The following is a 27,842-nucleotide window of genomic DNA, read 5'->3' on the forward strand; positions in this document are numbered from 1 at the left end:
CAGGCAAGATAATGGAGTGGCTGATATGGGACTCGATTAATTCAGAATGAAGGGAGGGTAACATAATTAATGCCATTCAAGATGGGTTTAAAGAAAACAGATCCTGTCCAACTAACTTGATATTTTTTTGATGAGATTACAAGTTTGGATGATAAAGGTAATAGTGGTCTGGAGTTCAGAGTATCCGTACCAAGAGGTGCTCAGTACCCATGAAGAGTGGGGACCCTGGTTCATCGGTTATTGAGAGGTCCTTAGTATATCTGAACTTCTGTGGTACCCAGTAGAGGATCAGTACTGACACGGTAGATGAAGCCGATAGTACTGCCAATGGTGAGAGTACCAATGTGGACACCAGTGGCGTCTGACGTCATTGCTTGCTCAGTGACGAGGACACGGCAAGCACAGGTACTGAGAGTTGGGCGAATTCATAGGTAAAGATGGATGGGCGGAATTCGATGGGGCCAGTCCCAAGCATCTATGTTTACCCTGCTTGCTAGTAGAAGGTACCGATGCCCTACTGGTGCCATCTCTCTCCTTTGTGTTCCAGGACTTTATAGCCCTGCGGTATCGGAGGAGTTGTCTTTTGATTCAACGATATTGACTCGAGAGGTCGAGGCTTCGGAGACCATAGATCTCACCGGGGACCTTGATTTTTTCAGAGCTGGCTTCTTAAGGTGAGAGTCCATCCTCCTTTTTCTGGAAGCCTTCCCTGAAGCTTCCTAAGTTTTCCTTTTCTCAAGGGCAGCCTGCACCAAGGTAGAAGCGGCACTGGATGTAGTTGGAGACAGATGTACTGGAGGGAAGAGGAGTCTCCTGACCAGACTCAGGTGGTGTCTGAGTTTAATCTCCCTGTTTTCCCTTGTCTTGGACTTGAGGGCCAGGCAGAAGTTGTGCTCCTGGAAGACGTGGGACTCCCCCAAGCAATGGACACACATAGAGTGGCCATCACTCACAGGAATAGCCTCTCAGCAGGAGAGGCATCATTTAAAACCTAGTGAGCCAGGCATGCCCTGCTAGGAAAAAAAAAAAAAAAAAAAAAAGTCTCCCCAAGAGGAAAAGGAGGGGTAAAACAACCCTCCCACTACTTAGCTAACAAATTAACTGTAAATATACTAACAACTAACTATAAAAATTACCTCAACCACTACAGAAATATTAGAAAAGCCAAGGCACACTCAAAGCAGACATGCTAGGGCTCCATCTCAGGCCCAGGCAGTTGAGAAGGAACTGATGGCGGTTTGCCCGTGCACTCCTATATAGCCTCGGTACCCAGCATGAGGAGGCGTAGGGCACATGTGTGCGCTGAACGAACACTGGTAACTGAAAATCTCTGATCAAGGGCTTGAGAGGCGGGTGCGCACCTGAAGTGGAACACCCATATGGACACTACGCGAAGAAGAATCAACATTCAGCACCATCACCCTGTTCAGCAAAGCAAAATCAGACAGCATTCAACACAAGAATCATGCAGGAGTCAACAATCTACTGTAGACTTAAAGGGAAAAAATTCAAAGTGGTGTATGAAATTAGGAGAGAGATGCTTGCTAGTGAGGGTGCTGAAATCTCTTTCAGGAAAATTAGCGCAATACATATACTCCTTCCGTAGGGCATAAGAACAAATTGTCCCTATTTTATGGCACTTGTGACAGTATGTTCATTCATATTTATAAACAATCACTTGGATATGTCAAAAAAACTAAACAAGATTTATAAGGTGATATATGCTACCAGACTGCTGTAGCAGACAGATTCGAGGAGAATTCATTAGTGGTCAGTTTTTCACATTTTGAAGGTAGGAGCAGCAGAGACAGTGTATGTATTCATGTGTACTCTCACATATGCTGGGGGCCACTGCAAAGATTCAACTCATCTCCCCTCAGCTCAGCAAGAGTATGGGAGGAAGGTCACCGATGGCCCTTTTTACCCTTTTCTTCAGACACCACCTCATATAATCCCCAATGCACACTGGTGAAGAGGCATAATGTGGCTTACGTTTTGTTGCCCTGCTGGTACGCAGGTCTGAATCATACATATTGTACTAGTGCTATTTTCTTGCAAAGGTCTGCAACTGGACAGCATAAAAGCATCTCATGTTTTAAGCAACATTCAGTAACAGACAAGAAAAATACAACAGAATACAATCAAAGTGAAATGTCAGGGCTTGAATATATTTTTTTCAGTATTAAAACAAATCAGTCACTGTGAAAAAAAATACACTCATGAAGTTGTGTATCATAACTGAATTACTGCAATAAAACAGATTTAAACAAAATAACTAGCTATGCTGTGATCACAAAATACAAGCTAAAAATATTTTTGTTTTTAAAACATTGGGGGTATTACACACGTACACAATGAGCTAATCATTGCTCATGTTTCCTGGGCTTCATTTTCAAACTTTAGTCCATCAATGTGTTACCCAACCTTGATTACATGCTTGTTCAGAGGTTCTCATCAGACCAACAAAACTTGGAACCCAACGCAATCATAGAGCAGCCTTTTAATGTTCTCAAGAATAAAATACATATTTGTAATGATTTAACATTTTAGGCTGGCATAAGATGAAGGGAGATGAATTTGAGTAAATCAAGATTGTTATATTAATATTTTCATATCTATTGTATGTAGTTTTCTGAAAGTAATGCTTATCTGGCACATTAATTGTTATTAATGTCCTAGACATGAGATGGTTTTCATTTTTGGTTCTGTGACAGATTCCTCTCTCCTTGTGTGATATCATGGTAGGTACAGACACCTGGGATGCTTAAGCTAACAACTCCTGGTTTAACAGAAAGGGGTCTGGAGGCAGAATGACCCATCCTTGACTAAGAATGCACTTGCACACTGCCCACCAGATCTTATATTTGGTGACCATCAGGCCTAGTGTAAAATCTGCTTGTTCTCCAGGACTGACATTGGGAGGAGAGGTTTATTGGAGATATGTGGTGGATGAAAGGGTAGAGTTAGGGAGGTCATTTTAGGACTTTTTTTAAAATTTTCCTTTCGACATGTATGATCAGTGTTCGTGTTTTAAATATTCACACCTGGAGAAATCAGAGAAAGGCACAAAGTAGAAATCCAGATAAAGTAATTGATCAGTATTTCTGAAGTACTGTACCTTCTCTCCTTCCTCGAGCAGTCGAAGCAAAGTTGTATTATCAGTCTTTTCTTCTTCATCTATGGAACTACCCTCAGCTATTTGATCCTGCAGTTGCTCCTGGTTTTCCTCATCCCCTCCATCAGGTGCAGAGCGAGATCTCTTCAGAGGAGGCTTTACCAGACCTGCATAGTAATCAGAGAGGCAATCAATGTATTGACAAACACTGCAGGGTTTTGGGGGATATATACGGGGTGTCCAATAAGTGGGAAGGTAATCAAACTGGCATAAGCCAATAGCAGTGCTAGTCAATACAGTGCAAGTTTCCCACTATACCTCAATGTTTATCACCAATACTACTGCCTTTCCACTGCGGGAGCACGTCCTGAACTGACACTTCTCCCCTTTTTACCCACCCTGTTCTAGCTCTTACTTTTAATTTTACATATTCGAGCCTGAACATCTTGGCATCCCTGCTGTCCCAAATGACCATAGAGCTGTGTGCACGCATGGTGAGTGGATGAGGTGAGGTTCTGGCAGTGGAGACAGAGAACTTGAAAGCCTATCACCAGATAAGACATGCCAGATGGGAGAAGAACTGTTAAACCTTAAAATCCAGCTGACACACTGGGCACACTATTTTTTGCTTTTTTCTGTTCCGTGAAGTGTGTTGTAGTTGTGTGTTCTCTTAACATTTCTGTAATTTTCTGTGATTTCAAGCAGATTAGTCAGGACTTTTAGATCAAGAAGGGACATGACAGTGACTTAAAACTAAGGTCTCCCCCAACTCTAACAAATGCTATGAATGTAAAGGAAAGGATTTTTTTCCCCAAGAACAACTGTTTATCTAATTCTTTCCCAGTTATTTTAAACTCAACTCCCTTGTGCATGTGTGCGTACATACATTTTTAAAAGGTTCTTGTTGTCTGGTTGATGATAGTAGTAGCTGAAGTCACCTTTCAAAAACATGTGAATCTCAAAATTAACTGCCTAAAGTTGTGGCAGTAAAATGAGGACCTACAGGACCCTTTATGTTTCATTTATACAGCACTGGTAATTTGAAGAAATCCAGACTTATTCAGGGAGAAGCAAGTTTAAAAAAGTTAAAAGTTTAACATCAAATAGGTTATTTCAAAACACAGAGAGAACGATGAATTTACCTTTAACTCTTGCAATAGTGTCTTCACCATGTTCTGGCTCCTGCTGAGTGGCTTCACCTTCTGAACTCTCTTCTATAGTATCTTGGAAAACAGCAGGATTTCCAGAAGCCAGGCGCATGTAGTATTCCTTGCTGTCATAGCTTATAGCTCTTCGGTAACGAGTAGGTTTCTTAGAAGTAAATGAATGAAATATTAGTAAGTCAACTCTCTAATAACTGAAATGAAATTTTTCCAAGACTACTGTGTGCCCATTACATGCTCAACAATATCATGTATTTATCTGTGGTCAGTCATAAGCCAGTTAAAACCTATGTATAAAATGTAAGATTTAATTCCTAAGTGGATTTGCAAGGAAGCTATTCAGTCACAGAAATGATGATCAGACTGGGAAATGATGACCAAACTTGAAATATGGAGCTTTTAAATGTGGCCTGTGTGTTATGAATTGCCACAAAAAGACAAACTTGCATTTAAGATTTATTTGTCTATTTTGTCATTCCCTACAATATATGCATTAGTTTAAATGCATACAACAAAGAAAGGTAAAAAATGTGTACATACTGATGTGCATTAAATCACACAATAGCCAGGGAGTTGGATTTAAGACTCAGAAACATTTAATTAAGGAAACTAAGGTTTAACTAATATTCTGCAAACTTGTGGTGGTAGCAGGAGAAGGCCTAAGATGTTAATAGTTAACTAATGTAACTAATTTGCAGACTGTCCCCTTGGGAGAACTATTGCAAATTATCTCAGTAACTCCAGCTCCTAAACAGAAATTCTGGCTACAAATGTATGTTACACATGTTTCTTCTGAAGGTTAATTCTTGTGTTAAACATCTGATTACAATGACTTTACTATAATTAAAAGGACATAACAAAATCAGGACAGTAAACACACTATGGTGGTCACAGAAGTAAAGATGGGGATAAAAAGAGGTAAGGATGAAATGAGCAATGTGCCTCTTTCCGAAGTGAAAAAATGAACTAATTTATGTGGATGTGGAAAAGTTAGATTTGGAACCTGTAGTGAAGGTTTTCTTCTGTGGCTATTGCCAGAAAAAAAAATTGCTAAAAAACCCAGCTTTTATATGAGTTAAGCTCTGGAACTTTAAAAAAATCTTTATTTGATCACACTTTTTCCATGAAAACAAATAATTGTTCCTGTCCATTCTAGAACTATTAGCATAAACCCAGTGTGGTGCCATACACTACCATCTGCCAATCTAATGAGTGTAGGTATTCCTTCATGTGCTCCTGTAATAATTATTGGGAAAAAAATGGTTTTCAATTACCTTCATGTAATTCACCTATTGATATTGGGCAATACAAAAACTCATGTAGACAAAAATAGCACAGCTATGAACAGATGTGCTAAAATATTAAAAGATGCAGGGTACTGATATGGAGATGTTCCAGTTAATACTATCTACTCTACTGTCTACTCTACTATCTACTATCTATCTGTTCAGATCCCTTACAGCTTTACGTTTTGGAGTAGATAGTATTATCTGGAAAATTATTATTAGATCGATTATCTAGATTATTATTAAATAGTATTAAATAGATTAAATTATTATTAGATAGTATTATCTGGAAAATTATTATTAGATAGATAGTGACAAACCACGTGTCATGGTGTGTTAGCAACAGATAACTGGATTATGGCTGTTACAATGACAATATTTATTGCCATAGTGTTTTTCTGGAAATAATCATTGAACAACCTATGGGGGGAAAAACCCAAACAATACCTCCACTTCCAAAAAAACCACCAAAATATTAAAATGACAGAAAGGATAATTGTAACTATATAAACCATTACATTTAACATCTTAAATAATAACCACTTTTATTTCACACATTTGAGCTTAACAACATGTCTAATTCAAAAGAAGTGAATGAATCCCACATACCATACTTAGTGATGGGCACGACTGAACACAGTTGCATATGAAAGCAAAATTACATTTATACTTGTATATAGAATGGCCAGTAATGTGTACGTTCCAATTTCTTTTGAGGTATGTTTGATATTTTGAAACATAATACCAGTTCATTACATTATGCACCTTATTTTCTAATGACAAAGCTACAGAAGAAGGAAAGGATTTGGGGGAAAAGGGGAAATCAAAATTTTGATTTTAGTTCCAACAACAAAATGGTTATAGCCCCACTATTCAAAAAATATTATTTCTTTTTTATGGGGAACACTTTCTAAACCCTCTACTAGCATAAGACACTATTGAAATATAGTTGGGATAGGCATGCTCCAAATAATCAACGACCAAATAAAAAAAATATTTTAATAGTGGTGTTAGTTTTCCTAAGTGACACAAAATTACCACATTGCCCATTACTAAACATGTTTCATAGTCCATTAATTCAGATCCCAAGCCAATACACATGTACAGTGACAACAGTGAGAGTAAGCCCAACACAGCCTGTTAGTGTGCAGCAAAGAAGGCAAGAGCTACAGAACATTATAAGAAGTGAAGACTGAAGAAAACACAGCAACATCTTCTAGGTGTGAATATTGGAAACCTTTAATCCTGAAAATATTTACTGAAAGAACAACGTTGAAAGCCAATCGTAAAAGCCTTGTTAAGTTTGCCTAGCATGCAGGAAAACATTTGTATTTGTTTGACATTCTTTCAGTGGGTAATTTTGTTTCTTTACCTTTTGAGGAATGGTATCATCAGGTGTCTCAGGAGGTTTACTTGAGAAGTCAGACTGAAAACAGGGCATTAAGTATAAACATATCAGAAAAAATCACTTTTGGGAAGAATGCCTGATGGTATGTTCTCCTCTTTGCGTGTACGTGTAACTCCAACTAAGAGTGAAATATATTCACTATCTAAACTAGCCTAGTGTAGTCAGAACATTGCATTATTAATTGGTTTCATTCATAATTCTTAAATAAAACCTTGAATACTCATTTCTATATGATTAGGATTCTCTCAAGAAAAGAGAGACTTCCAAAATGAATATGGGGAACACATACCTTCTTTGAGAACCAATAATTGTCCGTGTTACAAAAGGGCACATGTGCATAAAAACACACTGATGCATGTGTATTAGTATTTTCATGTGTGCAATTCAGGTGTGCACACTAATCTAGGTCAGTAGGCCTAGAGTTTGAACTATATTAATGGAATACGATATCCATTTTGCTCAGAATTACTGAAGTGGATGAGATAAATTACACTTCTCACCAAAATCTCTCAGTAATTTACAGTGGTGTAACAAGGCTCTAGAGGGCCATGGTGCAATAACAGATTAGGGAACTCCTTTCCAACTCCAGAATCTAAAGTTTTGATTACATCCAACATCATGGTTCCCAGCATCCCCCACTTGCCCCACAACTCCCCTCCACCCCCTCCAGCACTCCCCACAGCCCACCAAGAACTCATCTCCCAGACCCTCACCCACCATCCTGGGAACTTCAGTGAGAGCCAAATTTGAGTGATGAGTGGCATTGCAAACTGGTGCATGTGGCTGCAGTGCCATTCAAGTTTGGCCTGCCCAGGTTCCAACACCACTCAAAATTTGGCTCAGCTGTCCCTGTGATGATGGAGGGGTGGCTGGGCCAAACCTGAATGGCGCTGCAACCCCTGCAGACCCTGTCACAATACCACTCAAATTTGGTCTGGCTGCCCCTCTGTTGTAAGGAGTGGTGGCAAGGTCAAATTTGAGTGAGTGGCACAGCGACCCCACGCATCAGGTGAAGTGCCGGAGCGCTGCTCCATCTTATTGGACCCCAGCATGACTGCAACACTTGCACTGTTTTAGCTACGCCACTGGTAATTTAATATGCATGAAAACTTTAAGAACGAATTCCTCATGCAATGTTCTGAAAATGTACCACTCTATGAAATTAATACTACTAACAGACCTATACCTTTTATTCCTAATATACTTAAATAATTTTTATTGTCCTTAATTCTGCAAGCCACAGATTTCTCCTTGTGTCCCTTTCCTTCCATTATGAATTTTCCACAATTCATAGCTTCTAATTCGTCTTCATTGCTATCGACTTCTCCCTTTTCCCATTTATTTAATATTATTAATTATTATTATTATTTTAAATTGGTTCTTTCACTTGCCCTCTAAAACTTACTGGATTTTTAACTAGCATAGTCTTCTTTTTCAATTGTGAAATTGTTGCTTTTTAAGCATCTAGTAAAATGGTCCTAAACATTTTCCAATTATAATAGACACTTTTTGTTTACAGTCTCAATCAATTTGGTTAAATTGTATTCAGCTTTGTGAAACTGGCCTTTTAAAGCACCAAATGTGTATATATATTGCTGATTTGGACTTCACATTTATGATGTGTAAACAGAATGATCAAATTATGATCACTTGCACCTAAGTAACCACTAATTTTTATTTCTGTTACCAATTCCTCTTTACCTGTCCAGAGCTCTAATATAGAATTTGCCCAAGGTGGGTGCAACATTTTTGCGTCAGGAATTTGTCATCTACAATTTTTAGAAATTTGAAGAGTGTCTTAGTATTGGTAGCATGAGATCTCCAGCATACATCATTTATATTGAAGTTCCTGTGACAACAGTTTTTTTCTGCTATACAATATAGACAGATGCTTAAGGAGTGGGTCATCCTGTTCTCTAGCGTCACGGGTGGTCTGTAGCAGACACCTAATAGTACCCCCGCTTGCACTTTATCTGTTCAAACATCAATCCATAAGCACTCAAGATAATTTGCTTCTGAGCTGTTAATGACTAGGAAAAACGTAGTATTATTTTTGACACAGAGCCGTTTCACTCTCTTTCTGCCCACTTGATCCCTCCCACATAGGTTATGGGCAGGATTTTTAACATTCCAATCATGCTAATCTTCCCACCAGTTTCAGTAATACTAACTAGACTGAATTCATGAATTGTGATGAGCATTTTTTTTAAACAAACACTGCACTTCAGAATTATAAGGCTTAAAAACTATTACAAACACTCAAATACTGTACACTTACCAGCAGATTTGTCTCTTGCTCAGTTTCTGGCATGTAAGGATACTGAATATAAAACATGTCATTTCGTACCATCTTCTTCCTCATTCTGCAGGGTCCCTCTGTCATCTCCAACATACATTTATCCAGATGGGAGCCAATGGGAGGACCCCACAAACCTCGCTCCCTTAATAGTTCATACTCAATTTGAGACCACTCTTCTGTCACATATTTTAATGCATTCTGCTGACGCTGTAAATACAAAGGTTTACAGGTTAACAACCAAGGCAAAATAACATTTCAAAAGACCTTCTGGTTTCAAAGAAATGACTGTGGTTCAACTGCACAATACTATATAGTTAATAGAGAGTTTGATTTGAAGTTATAGTAGCAGCTCAATGCTATTTTAATTACATTTCCAGCAACAATTTATTATGGCCAAGGTTTATAGTGCATTTTTTGTCAGTGACAAATGGGCCTGCTTCTTTTTTCTTTTTTTAAATTAAAGCTACTTGTAAATGATAAACGTACAAGATGAATAACATTAATGCAAGTATTCTGGAAAGGGCTTTGTTGAATGAAGAAATTAATTCTATTTTGAATCCCTTCTCTGACTGTTCATACATAAACATAATAAAGATATTACATTAACTACTAGCTCTATATTAACAGTTGGTTCCAAGTGGTTGTTCCCCTAGGAAGCTGTTTTCTCAAATTTAGAGCATGCTGCTCAGCAAGCGATCCTAACCATAAATGTGATTTGCTGGATGTTTGGCAGAAAATGCTAGGTTCTGTGATTTCATTTCAGGAGGAACAGATCTGGTAAACAGCTGCTACTGTCTATAGATACCAGGATTAGAAACAACTGCTCGACAATCTTGTTTCTGTTATAAAATGGAACACTATCTGTATGGAATGTGTGTCTGTACCACTACTGCTACAGGACGGCAGAAATGTTAGGACAGGATACTCTGTCCCAAACGGCATAAGAATATTTCTAATACTGGAGAAAAAAGATTTTGAAATCTGCTCTAAATCATGTATCATTTCCTGTGGATCACATTACTTTTCTTGTGGGACTGCCAGACTGGAAACCCCAAAGCTTACTTCAAAGATAATTAAAAACAACCTTTCAGCTGGAGTATGATGGGATGTTGCTTTTACCCATGAAGGAATTGCTTCGCTGGTTCATAGATGTTTAAGTACTGCAGAAATCCTTACTGCAGATTATTTCATTTTTTAAAGCATCTACATGTAATTTATAATTTTAACTTCCCATCTGATGCTTTGAGTATTATTATAAATACTAAAGCAAAAACTGTAAACATTAAAATAACCAATATGTAATAAACTCATTGTCCATTACAGAGAAATATTTACCCACCAGTACAATCTCAAAAGTGGTCCCATGTCCAATTGACTACTCTTTACATGTATCCACAAGTACCACCATTGCCATGCATGGTTTATATAAATAAGTCAATGTCTAGAAAACTATTTTCAGAGTATATCTTTTCTTTATTAAATTACATGAAAAGGGCAACGACTGCTACAACAAAAAGGTTTTCCTCATTAATGTACTGAAAGACTCATGCATCTCTTTTTAATTTGATGCACAAACCCATGTTAATAACGGGCAGTGGTTCAGAGGATAGGATGCCAGATTGGGAATCAGGAGGCCTAGGGTCTAGTCTCAGCTCTGCCACTGACCTGCTGGGTGACATCAGGCAAGTTGCTTCAGCTCTCTGTGCCTCCATTCTCTCTCTCTCTGTCACGTTGTCTGTCTTATCTGTTTCAACATTAAGCTCTTTAGGACATGGACTCTTTTACTATGTGTTTGTACAGTGTCTTAGGGAGACAGTATATGCAGTTTAATAGGCTCATCTTAATTCTAATTAATTCCCTGGATACTCCCTTACCTCTTGATACTCTTTGTATTGCATGTCTACCAAGTCCCGAACCACTGCAATGTGAGTGAACATCCACTGGGAAATTTCCTAATCATAAACGAGACAGAACATATAGAAAGCAATTTTACAAAAGGTAGATTTTTATTGCAAAATATATGGATAACACACCTTAACTCTCATACAGATCAATTTCTTCTTAAAAATATATCAGATTGATTTCAAACCATTTAATACAACTATATTCTTTAGTTTACTTATGATCAATTTTCTGAACTAAGCTAAACACATGCTGGTATTATTTAATGGTGACCTGCAAATACTTAGAAAACACCCCAGAAATACACCAAATACCAAAGGGTAGGGAGCATTAAACAAATAAATGAATTAAAACTTCAGTTAATTTAAAAAGAGAAAAGGTAACTTATGAATGGTGCCTGGTTTGCAGACTATGGAGATTGAAGACCTCTGTGTTCTATGGCTTTCTGCCAATGCATGACTCTTCACCCTGTTCAGTTTTTAGCCCCTCTTCCACTCTGGACATCTAGGGTTCCAGTTAGAACACCTGTGATGTTTTTTTCTGATATGGGCACCTGTCCACCATAAAATGGACTAGACCACCAATTCATTTCACACAGGCCACTGAATACCTACTAAGCAACCTAGGGTTCTACTCTTCCACACCATGCAGAACATGAGCAGCTCCAAAGGAAGTCAGATGCAGTTACTTGTATCCCGGAGGAAGAAAGAACCCATTAGCAACCTGCTAAAACAACCAGATACACTTTTTTCTTCTGTTCTAACATCCAGACTAATTCATGCTCATTGAAGAGATACCATAGCATACACTACACTGGTGACAGCAAACAACAATGGTGCTGCTGGTTATCGTGAGGCTGAGTGGGTTTTAAAATTTATTTTATTTTAATTTAAAAAAAAAAACCCCAACAACGCTGTGCTGTTTTGTAAAGTTAATATCTTTTTAATATATTCTATGGTTGAGGTGCTTCAGAAGTCAACAATTTTATTGTGACATATACAGGGGGATATAATCTTTTATTGAGTTGTATTCTGTAGTAAAGAAAATACTGCTGGACAGTGTAATGCTTTTTAAAGGAAACCTACCATCAAACTTCACTAAACCATACAACACTGTTAAAAACGCAAGCACCCACCTTGCTTCCATGGGTTGGCTCCAGTTTACTACAGCTGGATTTTGCAAATTGGGATGATGTAACATTACCAGTTTAGGACCCAATCTATTGAAGCCCTCAAGCACAGGTGTAACTTAAAGCATGTAAGCAGTTCCATTGACTACAATGGAATAACTTGCTGCTTAAAGTGGCTTACTAGCGTGCCTTATGGAGCAGGAGTGAACAAGTCTGGATATTCAGAAAGGGGGGGAAAAGGTACTTTTTTCTCCTCTATCCCTTGCTACTTGGGGCATTCATCACATACAGTAAAGTGTGAAATTGCTGGATTTTTCTCCCAAGTATTTACAGGTGACCTTTAATAAAACAATACAAATTACCTGCGTAGAGAGATTATGTTTGTTGAGCCCACTCTCCTTTCGGTTTCTTCTTGATCCAGTTAACTTGGAAAGGCCAAACCCACTGCTGACCCGTGAAAGCTTCGATTGTGTGGTTGGAACTAAAGATTCCCCTCTACTGATACATTTCTTCTCATGGGCTATATTAAAGAGAGCGCTGATGTTATTTTTCTTATAGAATTACCACTTTACGTAGCCAAGCACGATTCCCATCCCCCTTTTCTTAAAATTAAAAAATGACCAACAATTTTCATATACAATTAGATAGCGTTAACCATGAGTCAACGAGGTTCTTAACGAGTAGAACAACCGCCTTAAAGCATGATGGATCCACATAGAATCCTGAACTCTGGGGTAGGTTTTGTTCTATGCATTTATGTTCACTGTACCCAGGGACCTCTCTCAGTTTGTTCTTGACAAACATTTATACCATGGAAGAGAAATTCAATTACAGAGCTCTTTCCATTTACTCCCCACCCTTCCCCCCCAAATCTGAAAATCTGGCTTTCCTGTTGGCATTCCATTCTGTCCTGAAACATGATACGAGTTCCCCACACAGCTATTTCTACTTATCATACCTAATTCCATCCAAGTGTGGAAATATGGCACAGAAAGGTATTGCTAAACTAAAAAGTTCTCTCAAATTTTACTATAACACATGTTCAAGGCAAATTATGAAGAAACAATCAAGAGTCTCTCTAGCAATAAGAGAAAAAGATTTCTAGATGAAATTGGTTTAAAAATAGAAATGGTGCATTTTGAAATTAAATTTGTGGAACAGATGCAGCTATTTTTTTCCTTTCTTTCAGAAATTTATCATTTAGGAGACAGCAAAAGTAGAATAATCAATTGTGTATTCAGTATCAATTTGAAGACTCCCAGGTAAAAATAACGGAGGTATGCCAAAATATTTTTCCATCTCATTTTCGTTATGCTTATTTGCACCTCTCTTGAAGGAGTAGAGAGCATTTCCAAGAAGGCTTGTTTTGGGAGTCAGTAACCAAAAGGTAAGTTACAGAGCTGACAAGTTTCATTCTCTCTTTCACATTATAAACAATGGAAATAAGTAATAAGGAATGCTTCTAACAGATTTTGGATAGGCTGGGGCTTTCAAAATATAAATAGCATATTTATATTGTGGCAATCCCCAATAAGATGCTTTCTAAACACAGACAAAAACACACAGCCCTCTGCCCTGAAGATTTTGAGAATAGACACTGACAGCTCAGCTGCAGTTCTCAAACACTTTCCTCATACTTTTGTTGCTTTTACTTATATGGAACCTACATCAATTCACAAATATTTTCAATGCGTAGAACAGGTATGATTGTTACACACATAAGATACCGGACACAAAACCAGAAAAGCAAGGAAATGAGAACTGAACCCACTTAACAGTGCACAGCTTCTTGTACTCTACCCACAGGCACAGACCTTATAACTACTGTACAACACAGTCTACACACCCTTAACCATGCTCCCGAAGGTTGCCAGCCATCCAACACTCTTTTTACCAAACTACCCTCAAAACACACCAATTAACAACAACTAGTGTTACAATGGGGTAGCATGATGGAGGGGGTGTGCGTGCAGAAGGGATGCTGAGGGAGTAGTCTGATGCTGAGGTTGGTATCCATAGGGGCCAGGGCTGGACCAAGGAAATATGGTGCTTAGACATACTATGACACTGTCCCCTCTGACGCCCCAAAACTGTACCATGGTTCTGCCAACTCCCACCTGAAGTGGAGATGACAGATGCCTCCTTTTCCTCTGGGAGTCAAGGGCCAGCATGAGGTCAGCTTTCCCTCCCCCAAAAAGGAGCAACAGGGACCATCTCCCCTTGAGAGTAGCAGCAGGGGTCCCCTTCATCTCCCCGGAATAGGGAGGGGTGGCGGCAGGCTGGGCCAGACCCAGCAGCCAAGACACACTTGCATGGGTAGGATGTGGGCCACACGGGGAGTCCTCTGTTGAGGTGGCATTGGTAGAGTTCCCCAGAGCTGTGGATGCACTTGGGATGCACCCCTCAACCTCTGTGAGATGCACACCTCCTAGAACCATTGTTTCAGGTGGTTTGCAGACTCAGGCAGAACACTGTTTCAGATATGCTTGGCTTGTGTTGTCAAGCTTTTCCTGAAACTAGAAACTTAATTTTAATTTTAAATAAATGGAATCCTAGATTCTGACTTAATCACATGTCTGCAGGAGCTGGAGCCTAAGCACAGGTCTATAGTGTCTATGCCTTAACTCAGCCATGCTATGAAGGTTGAGTTCAGGCTCTGGTGTAAGGTCTGTAGTGTATTGTAATAGCAACGAGTCCTGTGTCTACACATGGAGGAATAGATGATGCATACTGTTAAGCAGCTTATTTTTTATTTTCCTTAATTTTATCGTTTTGCATCATGTGTTATGTGCATTGCTACCTGAACCACGGAAAGTCTGTCCTACCCAGGGCTATCTCAATAATGGAGCTCTGATTACCAAGGGAGCTTTGCCTGCCCCCTTCTTCTTACTGCTGTAGATTTTAGGAGGTGGGATATGGTGAAAGAGAGAGAACTGGGGGTTGTGGCAGGGAAACAAAGAAAGGTGAAAGAAGCAGTATTGCCAAATCTAAAAATCATTTAGGTCCCCTGAAATCATGAAATTGACCATAAATAAATAAATAAATAAACAAATAAATAAATAAAAGATCAGCAGCTTTAGAAGTACTGCTACTACCACCACTCCACTTTTGTTGTTTGCTGTCTGATTTTTGAGCCATTGAGGGAAGCAACTACCATACGTGATCATTTCAGGTTCAATATGCAACCTTCAATTCAGAAATATGTGATCCTGCCTGTTAGTTTCTTGAAGGGGACTCCACTCACCCTCTCCTGACACCGAGCTTGGGGGAGCTGCCATTTTATCCCTCTTCATCCCCTCTCCACCAGCCTGCCTCCCTCCTAATCCTTCCTGCCTTTTCCTTGTATGTCCCATTCTTCCTTTCAGGCTTCTACATACAGCCTCCTGTCTACCCTGTTTTCTTTTCAAAAACTACCTATTGAGATGGATCTACTGAAGATTCACCTCTGACAATTTTTGCGTAAACACTCAATTTCTACAACGAAAGCCCAGCCAGATGTAGAAAACCAAGAATTTTAAGATTATTTCAGAAAGCCACCTTAATTATAGAGTCACAACCAGCCTCTCCATAATTAGTTTTTAATGCCTGCCATTTAAAAATTATTTAAATCATTTTAAAAATTAAAATTAAAAAATTAAAATGATAGCATGGACTAATCAAGACAAAATGTTAATGAAAGTTTTGGCTGGGTTACAAAGTATTGCGAATGGCAAGGTGTGATGGAAAAAGTGTGAGGAAAAGAACCATGCAAACCGTTTTTACACCATGTCTGTCATCAAGGCCAGGTTACACTATACCATATTGGTACACAAGGAGTATTTGTCCATTTTTCCTCATCTTAACTGATTTCGCAACCATATTTAATATTCTCTGTTTCGAAAAGACCTAACTAAATTGTGAAAATTTAAGCATTGAAATGAATGAGTGGGAGCTTGGACTCATACTGTCCTTTCTGGGATGCTAACAGGAACCTACTGCTAATCTGGATTGTTGTCCCGAAATTCCACTGGGCACTTGTTTCTTTTCAAATGTGAATAAACAATAACCCATAGAGATTAACCTTGTCCAATAAAACAAATGTGAAACCAGCAAATAGTTCAGTGCTATCGGCTTCAGACGCCTCTTTCAGTCTGCAGTTATAGCACCGTGATACAATGCTGAAGATATTTTAATTCCTATTAATACCCCAACCTTTGTTTAATTCCCCATCCTTGTTTAGTGAACATTAACACAGGAACAGTAGTGTCAGAGCTGCTGACAATGTGACTTACTCATGTTCAGGACCCAGACTTGCCTCAAATGGTATTTTTGCAAAAATTATACTGGAATAAATTTTATGAAAAATTTGTAGATAAGAGGAGTTATAACTAATGAGACTGGAATGCACAGAATAATAACCATTGCTCTAGTTCTAGAGCAGAAATCACCTTATAAGAAATAGTGATAAAGGATAAGAATATCATTAATGCCAGTCAACATGGTTTTATGGAAAACAGGTCTTCTCAAACAGACTTGATTTCAGTCTTTGAGGAGAATACAAGTAAATGTAATATACTTACACTTCTATAGGGATTTAAAGCAAAGTGGATTAAGAATTTGCCAACTGCCAGATCTCAAAGTAGCCTTCAATGGGAATCATCACCCAATGGGAGTGTTTTTAGTGGGGTTCTGCCAGGATTAATTTTAGGCTTACATTTTTTTAACATTTTCACCAATGATTTGGAAACAGAAAATCACTGCTGACAAAACTTGAGGACGACAAAGATTGGCAAAAAATAACCACAAGGACAGATTACTCATACAAAGAGACCTGAATCACCTAGTAAACTAGGTCCATTCAAACAAAATGTGTTTTAATAAAGTTATACATCAAGGAACAAGAAATGCAGGCCATATCTACAGAATAGAGATCTGTATCACAGAAGGTAGTGACTCTGAACAGGATTTAGGAGTTATACTGGACAAGCAAATCAACATGAGCTCCCAATATGATGCTGTGGCAAAAAGGGCTAATGCAATCCTTGGATTTATAAACAGGGGAGGAATGAGCAGGAAAGGGGAGGTGATTTCACCTCTGTCTGTGGTACTGGTGAGACTGATAATGGAATATTACATGTAGTTCTGGTGTTCGCATTTTAAGAACGATGTTGAAAAATTGGAGAGGGTGCATAAGAGAGCAACAAAAATGATTCAGGGGCTGGAGAAAATGCCTTACTGTGAGACTTAAAGAGCTCAAAGGTTTAGCTTATCAAAAGAAATCTTGAGAGGTGACTTCATCAAAAAAGAAGAAAATTTTCTCAAGGGAAGAAAACACCTGATACTAAAGGGCTCTAATCTAGCAGAGAAAGGCATAACAAGAACCAGTGGCTGAAAGCTTCACCAGGACAAATTCAAATGGGAAATAAAGTACCATGTTTTAGCAGTGAGGGTGATTAATCACTGGAACAAACTACCGAGAGAAATGGTGGATTCTCCATTTCTTGATGTTTTCAGATCAAGATTGGATGCCTTTATGGAAGATATGCTTTAACCAAACACAAGTTATGCTTTGGTCAAACAAAAGTTATTGGGCTCAGTACAGGGGTAACTGCGTGAAACTTAATGGCCTGTGATCATATTAGATAATCTAATGGTCCCTTCTGACTGTAAACTCTACAAATCTAGGAATTTAGGATGTTTTTGCTGCCACAAGTACAGGATAAGTGCCTTATTCACAAGAGGTGGACATATGACAAATGAGTTGTACAGGTCTTCCCAAACAAGAGAGAATAAATTTTTTAACCCATGCTATCATGTTTTATTTATGCTACAAGTGCATATTATTTTGTCTCTCTTTTATTGCTAAATATCTGTTTGTGTAATGGTCTGCAATTTGTACCATGGTTTGAGAAACATATGCCAGTTTGTTACGCAAAGGTGTTGGTGTGATTGTAGTTATATCTACCAATAAGTGCCATAACGTATATACAGAACACACACTTCCAAAATTCATTATTAAGGTTACAAAACACATGAGACTGAACATCTGGTGTAGAAGATAACAGACCAATTTGATATTTTTTGGAATACTATATCTTCACATTTATTCTTACCCAAGTGATTTTGCCAGCATTTTAAACTTGCTTCTTCAATAAAAGGCCTTGCTACAACTATATCCACATGGCCACGGTCATTGACAGGTAGTGTGACTTTGAATACCTCTTCTAAAACTTGTTTCTTACTGTGAATCAGCTCTGTCCATACTCTGTTTATGGCTTTTAAAAGAAGCTGGCGACCTAAACAGGTAAAAAGATCATAAATAATTTTGGCAGTTTTACAGTAAGTATTAATGAGCTGAGTGACTAATTCATACTAAAATATATATCTGACAAAGGCGGCTTTGTATTCCCCACATGCAGAATGTCTGTGACCAGATTGCTTTTTCCTCAAATTCTTTGCATTTGACCAATTTTTTTTGACAAATTTTCTCCTTCCATAGATTGGTGATCACAAACACTTCTCTCTGAGTAGTCAGCATTCCAGCTGTGTTGATTTAGTTGTGTTTTTTTTAAGTTAAGTCACACAGCATTGCTTCTGTTTCCTGATTGGATGAGTGAGTCAACAAGTCCACTGCAAATATACTGACATGCGTATTCAAAATTTGGTTTCCAGAAATTCTTGCACATGTAACTTTTAAATTGACATTCATTCTGTTAACCTTGAACTCATAACTGTTTGTGGGAAGCAAAACACAAACAGGCACAAACACAACCAAAGAACATTCATGTGACAACTCAAAAAAAATTATTTACAATATTTGTTCAGCGCATTCAATACCTATAATCAATCCGGGACTCAGTCTTGTTTTCTGAATCATGTCTTCCTTTCCACATTAAGTATTATCTTAATTTCATACTTTTATCTCCTCCTCAAACTGGCCCCCGAGTGAGGGAGGTAGCTTACATTTTGAGACTGTGGCAGCATATTTCTGGTTTTATTAGTAGTGATACAATGTTCTAGTTGAAGGCTGCTGCCTACATTCTGCCTATGAAAGCTACCAATGAAGAACACTGAACTGGTATATCATCAGTAGCATGAGTGGGATTAACTGAGCTCCCAACCAGACTTTCTTCACTAGTATTACATCTCATCACCATTAGTCTGTGAGATTGAGTATTCTGTGCCCTTAAGATATTCCAGGGCATAAGAAAGATGACAAAAAAGAATCATTAAGGACTTAAACTCCTCCCATTTTAAAATAATGCTTTAAGTGATACGGACCAAGCATATTTGGAAAGGGTTTGGTTAACCGGGAAGAGACAGGACAGGGGAGGGTTGGACGGGACACAGAAGAAGTGGTCACTTCCCTTTGAAACCTAGAATGGAACTCAGGATTCCAGAGTTTCACCATTTCTCCACTGTCAGCAAAGAATTATGAAACCCACTGGGTAAAGTGTGTGTGTTTCCATCCCCTCCTAGTGCTGGTTCACATAACAATAATGGGTTGTCATCCTCTGTCAGTTACTCCAATAGCTCAAGTGGCACAGGTATGTGTGGTGGATATAAAGGTTCCAACCCTGATGAAGAAGCATGTGGATGTCAGTGTGATGCCACATGACTGAATTTGTATTTTCAGTTTCCTTTTTTAAAAAGCTAGCAAATTACACCAAAAAAATCCCTAAGTTAAAAAGAACATTACTAAGCTTGTAACGTCAAGCACTCAAAAATTAGGAAATGCCACTATTAAGAGTGCCTGTGCAACCTCAGTTCAGCCCCTTTGTGCATAAGCACTTTGATACCATCTTTGATTACATGATCACATACTTTTATTTCCATAGGACTCCTGCTTTATTCAATGCATAGTACGGACCTGCTCTGGAGAGGAATCAGAGCTGTGTTAGTAAAGGAGGCTGTTGCCTATAAGTCCCCTGCCTCATTTGTTGTACAAGTTGAAAGGTGTGTAGAGAAGGAGGCAAGGGATTGCAGGAAGAAAAAGGATAATCTCATGTTGAAGGCCGTTGAATGCTACCCTGGACAACTGGATTCTATATCTGCCTCTGACATAGAGATCCAGTGTGACACTACGCAAATAACTTGCATCAAACTTTTCCACAGGAAATCACTGATTATGTGTTTCTTATTTTCTCAGTGCCTAATTTGAGACCCTGGGGTCTGATGTGCTGAGCATTCAGAACAGCAATGGAAGCTGTGCTTTGAACATATGGAATTCAGGTTGTAGGAGTCTCAAAAGGGCCACCAAAAATTAATGGAAACTTCTGACCTTAGTGTCTCTATGCCTCAGCTCCCCAACCTGTAAAATGGGGATAATACCCCTTAGTCTCACAGAGATGTTGGGAAAAAGAAAGGTTACTTACCTTACAGTAACTGGAATTCTTCAAGTTGTGTGGTCCCTCTGGGTATTCACTGTGGGAACGCATATGCTCCTGCACCCAGAATATTAGCGTCCATTGGTCCACATGTGTGCCTCCTCATGCTTTCAGCCGAGGACATAAAAGACAGTGTGAACCAACCACCTCTCCAGTTCTGACTCTGCCATGAATCACGTGATGATGCGAGCAGAGGGGAAGGAAGGCAGGTCATGAATATTCATAGGGATCATACATCTTGAAGAGTTACTGTAAGGTAAGTAATTTTTCTTTCTTCTTTGATTGCTGGACCTATAGATATTCACTGTGGGTAACTCCCAAGCAGTACTTGTTGAGGATAAGTGTGCAAGGAAGCATGCTGTACCACAAAGCGGGGGATCACTAAGGCCAAGGACACTCCCCCCCAGCCAAAGCTTGGACTAGTGCGTAATATCTGGTGAAGTTGCGTATGGAGCCTCAGCTAGCTGCTCTGCATATCTCTGAGAGGGGGATTTTCTGTAAGGAGGTTATTGATGCTGCTTCAGCTCTCATAGAATGGGCCTTGACAATTTGAGGAGGATGGGGTTTCATGAGATCATAGCAAAGGATGATGCAGGAGGAAATCCACTTAGAGACCCTTTGGGAAGAGACAGCTTTCTAATGGTGACAGACGAGCTTAGGGACTTCCGAAAGGGAGCCGTTCCATGCTGTTAGAAGGCTACAGCCTTGCACACGTGCAAGGAATGGAGCCTTGTCTCTTCCATGTTGTGGTGGGGCTTGGGTAAAACACTGGAACGTGAACAGTCTGGTTTAGGTGAATCTCAGAAGGAACATTCAGTAGGAACTCTGGATGGAGTTAGAAAGAAACCTTGTGAACAGCTGCAAAAAGGTAGATCCACCATAAGGATCCCAAGCTCTCCAACCCTTCTAGCAGAGGTAACTGCCATCAAGAAGGTGATTTTCAAAGAAAAGTGAAGGAGAGAACTGGAGGCCAAGGGTTCAAATGGTGGTTTCATGAGTGCAGAGAGGAAGAGGTTCAGATCCCAGAGAGGGACTTGTTTTGAAACTCGAGAGAATGTCCTTATGACCCCTTCAGTCACTCTGCAGTAATACGGTGAATAAACACTGAGTAGCCCTCCACCTGGGTCTGGGAAGTGCTGACGGCTGCCAAATGTACCTGTGGGGAAGCTGACTGATAAGCTGGTCATCTTGAGTGAGAGAAGATACTCCAGAATGACAGGAATGCCCAGTGCCACTGCATGTAAGTGATGCTGCTGGCAACAAAGGGAGAATTGCTTCCACTTTGCAGAGTAGCATTTCCACGTAGAGGGTCTCCTGTTGGTATTGAGGATGGACTGAACTCCCCCATAGCATGCTCTCTATGCATGCAGTCCATCAACAATGATGTTGTCAGATGTAGAGATGTTGCGCTTCAATGTTCCCTCATTCTGGGAAAGCAGGTTCCAGAATGGTGGCAGGTAGACACATGGGTGAGAGGCTAGCTGTAGTATGGCAGTCAACCAGATTTGCCTCAGTCACCAAGGCACCATAAGGATCACTATCGAGTTTGATCTTCCTGAGTACACAAGGAAGCGAAGGTATGGGAGGGAAGGCATACATCAGTGGTTCTGACCACTGCACCAGGAAGACGTCCCTTCTGATAATGAGGCCTTGGGCTGCCTGGGAACAGTATGCAAGGTGCTTTTTGTTGTCTCGGGATGCAAAGAGATCCCAAGACGGGAACATTCACTGTCGGAAGATATGCTGTGCTATTGACGGGTGACGTTCCCACTCATGCTCTGTTTGTGAAGGCTGCTGAGATTGTCCACCAGTGAATTCATCACTCCTGAGATGTGTACTGCTCAAAGGGTGATTCCTTGCCTGATGCACCAGTTCCAGAGGTGGACCACTTCTCTGCAAAGTGGGGTGGATCTTGCTCCTACCTGCTTGTTTATATAATAGAAGAGGTCCATACTGTCTGATTTGACCTCTAAGTGGGTGGATTGAATGATGGGTAGAAATGTCTTGCATACCTTGTGAACTGCTCAAAGCTTGAGTAGGTTGATATGTAGCCTGGATTCCTGGATGTAGCCTGAAGCGATCAGAAGCCTTGGCCTGTTTGGCTGTCAAGATGTGCTCCCCATCCTAGTAGGGAGGCATCCGAGATGACTGCATATGTAGGTGGTACAGAAATGAAACGGAACCCCATGCATACTTTGTCCTGGTTCTCCCAGCAGGTGAGAGATGTCAACGTGTCCCAAGGAAGAGAAACTTTCTTGTCCAAGGAGTCCCTTTTTGAGGCACAGACTGGCAATAACCCGATTGAAGGCATTGTAAGTACAATGACATAAGCATACACCAACATGTGGCTCAACAGGAACAGGTAGAATAGGGCTGTAAGTCTGAGGTGAAGCTGGTCAATGAGAACCCTCATAGCAAGGAACTGTTCCTGAGGTAAGTAAGCTCTCACTATGTCTGAGTTCAAGTTCACCCCAATGAATTCTATGGTTTGTCTGGTGTGAACATGGACTTGCCTAAATTGGCTTGCACTGCAAGTGACTGAAAGAGTTAAAATGAGATGGTGGGTGTTGCATGTACCTCCTGGTATAACTGACCAGCGAACAGCCCGGTCATCCAGGAAAGGAAATACTGGTCTTCCTTGTCTGTGCAGGTAAGTGGCCACCACTGCAATAACTTTTGTAAATACCCATGGGGCAGCCAAGAGGCTGAAAGGGAGCACGCTCTAGTGAAAGTGTTCTTGGCTCACTACGAAGGACAGAAATCTTCTGTGAGCAGGGTGAACATCCACATGAAAATATGTCTTTCCAACTGAGGGCTATATACCAATTGCCTGAATTGATGGAGAGTATTATAGAGGCCAGAGTGGTCAGGTATTCTGAACTTTGAGTGTTGTATGAAGAAATTTGATTGTTTGAAGTCCAGAATGGGGCTCTAGCCACCTTTCTTTCTGGGGATGAGGAAGTACCTACAATAAAAAGAAAAGGAGTACTTGTGGCATCTTAGAGACTAACAAATTTATCAGAGCATAAGCTTTCGTGAGCTACAGCTCACTTCATCGGATGCTCACGAAAGCTTATGCTCTAATAAATTTGTTAGTCTCCAAGGTGCCACAAGTACTCCTTTTCCTTTTACGGATACAGACTAACACGGCTGCTACTCTGATACCTAAAATAAAAGTCCATCCTTATGTGAGAGGGTGGTATATAGTCTCTACTGCCCCCATTTGAAAAACACAAAGACAGTCTGCCTCCCATTTCAGAATCCTCTCATGAGAGTGGTCTCTGAAAAGGGACAAGGAAGGTTTTTGTCTTTTTTTTTTGGAAGGGAGGGGGAGGGGAGAGGAGGGAGCCATTCTACCATATAGCTATTTGATAGAACGTTCAGGACCCACTTGTCCATTGTAATAGCATGTCACACCAAGAGAAAGAGTGTGACAGTGGGAAAGGGAGACTGGCTGTCAACCCATAAATGTCTCATCTAAACAACTTTCTAAGATGTGGTTGCGAAGTGGAGGACAGGGGTTCAGGATGGTTCTTGGAGGTTCATACATTATCTGTAGGAAGACAGCAGCAGTCAATGCCAAGGCAGATGAGGCCTGGGTATTTTCTACAGGGTACCGGAGTATAAATAGCCAGAGAGATGAGGATAGCTTGTGAATCTTTGAGAGTATGGAGCAACTCATTGGTTTGGTTACTAAAGAGGTTGCTGCCATCAAAGGGAAAGCCCTCAGTGGTGGTCTGGACCTTTTTGGGGATCCCAGAGGTCTGCAGCCATGAAGCGGTCTCGTGGATTATTGAGGTAACCAGTGAGCCTATTACTGTGTCAAGGGATGCCTGAAGGGAACAACTTACTGCTCGCATTTCCTCCTCCAGAATGGCCTGAAAGTTAGGCCTGGATTCCTGAGGAAGTTTGTTCATGAACTCTAAAAGCTTGTTATAATTCAAGAGGCCATATTTCAACATCAAAGCTTGGAAGTTTGCTGTTCAGAATGAAGTGAGCTGTAGCTCACAAAAGCTTATGCTCAGATAAATTTGTTAGTCTCTAAGGTGCCACAAGTACTCCTTTTCTTTTTTTGAAGAAAACAGATTCATTTGGAGTATGGAAAATGAAAATACGTCATTTGGCATTTTTATCTGGTGGAGTGGATTTGGGTTGGTGTAGCTGGCTTCTTTTGTAACTGCCTGGACTGCCAGGGACTTGGGATTAGGGTGGGAAAACAGGAATTCCACTCCTTGGGTGGCAACAAAGTAATGTTTTTCAGCCCTGTGTGGGGTCTGGGCTCAGGTGGCAGGAGTGTGCCCGATCACTCTGGCAGGTTCCATGATGGCCTCTTTAATCAGGAATACCACTTTGGAGGGCAATGTAGCCTGAAGGCCGTCCAGGAACTTATGTGCCAGATCCTGGATCTTCTCTAGTGGAAACCGGAGAGCATCTGCAATTCTCCTGAAATGATCCTGGTACTGTTTAAAATCATCTGGGTGTAAGGGGGAGGCTGGTGATACTGCCTCATATGCAAAGGATGAAGAAAATCAATCTGGTAGCTCTGGTGGTACTGGCGGTTCTGGCTCATCCTCCTCCATCAGCTGCTTCTGTGGGGGCCACGGTTGTTTACCTGGTGTTAAACACTTCTGGGCGCAGAATGTTGGGTCCCATATTTTGGTGAAAGAAGTAAGGGTCCCAAAGGCCCCAATAAGAATGATGGGATGGGTCACAGGGATTCGGAGTTGGACCTCACAATGGATATCATTGGTCCTTGGGTCAGAATTACTGATGGTGGGGATGAAAGGGAAGGAGAGTGGTTCTCAAAGCCTCATCTGGGCTGATGGCTCTCCGTTGGGTATCTGGAGAGACCATCAGTACTGGCTCATTTGCAACTGATGAATAGGACTCCTCATATTCCAATGGTGGGGCTGCTGGATCTAGTTCCAGCTGACTGGGACTACAGACAGATGGAAAGTGAAGTGGATGAGGCTGATCCTCCTGTTCCTAGTACCAGCATTGTTGGGGAGGGGACCTTCTGCAGCAGGATTGATTCTAAGAGAATCAGAGACTCTGGGTCCACATACATAGATAAGTCCTCCAGGACAGCATAGTGAGGACCTCTCTGAGTGAGCTGCCCATAGTCTTGTGCTTTGTCTGGACTGTATATGCCTTCTTGAAGGTGGCGGATCTGTATGGGGGAAGTACTGTCAGAGCAGGGGGAAAATGATCCCTTCTGACCTTCCTGGAGTTCTTAACAGTCCCTCGCTATGTGGTTTCAGGGTACTGCCTTTTCTCTACAAACTCCGGACACACCCATTCCAGAGTACGGAGTCTTGGGCAGTATCAGACAAAGGGGCAAGATGGACTCTTTTTCAAGGATCCATCAATAGATATATCCCTCTTCTTGCATTTGCTCTTATATTCCTCATGGTTCTGCTTGGTAAAGACCTGTGCTTGGTGAAGGACTCCAAACTACTGGTTCAGGACACCAGTGAAACATTGCCCAGAAAGGTGGAAGGGGAGAGGGAAAGCCCAGGATCCAAGCGAGGTCTCAGAGAGCTCCATAAAGTGTTTTCAAAGCTTAAGTTCAAAGTACGTGGACAGTACACGGTACATGGAGAGAAGTATGGTAGACGCCACACCTCCAGGGCATGTTAGACTCCCTGAAGCAATACAGGCACTCACCAGGAAGACCCGGGGGGTGGGGCAGGCCAGGCAAGGCTGAAAGTCTGGTACTTAGGGCATAACAGGTACCTGAAAGCAACAGGAGATAAGGGGAGGTAGCACTAAAATTAAACTAAATTAATAATCCCAGCTAAACTATTACTTACAATATTTACAGATTCTATGCAGGAGTAAAGAAGAAGAGAAGAATGGACACAGGAGGTTCCAACCAAACCGTGAGCCATACGAAAGGAACTGGAGAGGTGAATCATCTGTGCAGGCCTTTATGCCCTCAGCTGAAAGCATGAGGAGGCGCAAAGTGTGGGCATGGACCAACCGACACTGCTTTTGATGAATTTCTGGTCCCAGGCTTGCACACCCACCCACAGTGAATACCCATAGGGACCAGCACTCACAGAAGAATTAATGTTTGTGAAACACTCAGATGCTATGCAATGAGTACCTTAGGGGGAAAAAAACATGAGGAAATCAATAATTCTGTCTTCAGAGGAAGGTTTGAATAAATATGCAGTAAATAAGGCCTAGGGTCATACAATGAACAATGAGGAAAAACAAAATACTGAATAGCTGCTCATTCACTGAGCACTGTTCACTGAATGAGGCAGGGGTCCTGTGGAAAAAGCAGGATGGGATCATGTAATCAAAAAGTATCATAATGCACATGCAAAAGGAGTGGAATTAAGGTTGCAAGTGCAACTTTAAATTCTGATATTTCTTAAGTTTTGAGTCTTTGACTTTGCAACCTAATGTTCTTTTAACATAGTTTTTTGTGTATGTAATAATATATATAACCTTCATGAAACTAGAAATGCTCGCCTCACTGAATGTTCTCCTCTAAGGGTTGGTTTTGTCAAACTGATCCAGGTGAACACTGAGAAGGGTACAGAACAATAATAGGGTGGCCACTCTCTCTCTGCGATAAGGACTGACAGTAAACTTAACTTTTACATTCATGCCCCTGATTCCTAAAACTGCTACTTCCATATCTTCCTGTTTTGCCTGTTTCTTTTCTTCATGTATCATTAGGGGCTCTTTGGTGGTTCTCTCTTACCTGCTTCTCAAGCATCCTATCTACTCTCTTTAGTGCTTTTCAACACCCATCTGTAATAATCCCAGTTTCCCTCTCTGGACCAAGTTGGTAGCTAATTTCCAGTAAGTGACAGATCCTGCTGTTTTCACTGAATTATATATCTTTTGCCTAATCATAGTTACTTCTTACCTCTGTTTACCAAGATCTAGCTGACATACACAAAACTATCGATTCATATTGGACTAGCCTCTGTATTTATAAACAAATTTTGCTTCTAATTAGTATTGTTAACACTTTTAATGGCCTTTATATCCATATCAGGAAGGGACTGAAACGTTCACACTGTTTTGATAAATAGATAGCTGTCACTGGATGCTCCTCAATATTTCTGTGAAGTGTTCTACATTTTTGATATGTTTACCATCTCAGATAACCACCCTCTCCTTCCGCCAACACCCTGCACCAAAAAATGGGAAA

The 27,842-nt window shown here is 40.4% G+C and overlaps 1 protein-coding gene across 7 annotated transcripts in view; it reads right to left on the bottom strand.

Annotated features, from left to right (window-relative positions):
• Positions 1 to 27,842, bottom strand: part of WDFY3 (WD repeat and FYVE domain containing 3) — a 288,188-nt gene that overhangs the window by 35,136 nt on the left and 225,210 nt on the right. For 5 of the 7 annotated variants that reach the window (XM_074950515.1, XM_074950519.1, XM_074950513.1 and 2 more), the window contains 7 exons: positions 18,395 to 18,577; positions 12,665 to 12,822; positions 11,146 to 11,223; positions 9,251 to 9,478; positions 6,937 to 6,990; positions 4,258 to 4,426; positions 3,119 to 3,282 (listed from right to left, as the gene is read on the bottom strand). In XM_074950515.1, the coding sequence (XP_074806616.1) occupies positions 3,119 to 3,282; positions 4,258 to 4,426; positions 6,937 to 6,990; positions 9,251 to 9,478; positions 11,146 to 11,223; positions 12,665 to 12,822; positions 18,395 to 18,577 (1,034 nt within the window). The remainder of the gene's footprint in view (positions 1 to 3,118; positions 3,283 to 4,257; positions 4,427 to 6,936; positions 6,991 to 9,250; positions 9,479 to 11,145; positions 11,224 to 12,664; positions 12,823 to 18,394; positions 18,578 to 27,842) is intronic. The other 2 variants (XM_074950517.1, XM_074950518.1) reach the window with 1 other exon arrangement.

The sequence above is a fragment of the Natator depressus genome, chromosome 4 (assembly GCF_965152275.1).
Source record: "Natator depressus isolate rNatDep1 chromosome 4, rNatDep2.hap1, whole genome shotgun sequence".
NCBI classification, from domain to species: Eukaryota; Metazoa; Chordata; order Testudines; family Cheloniidae; genus Natator; species Natator depressus.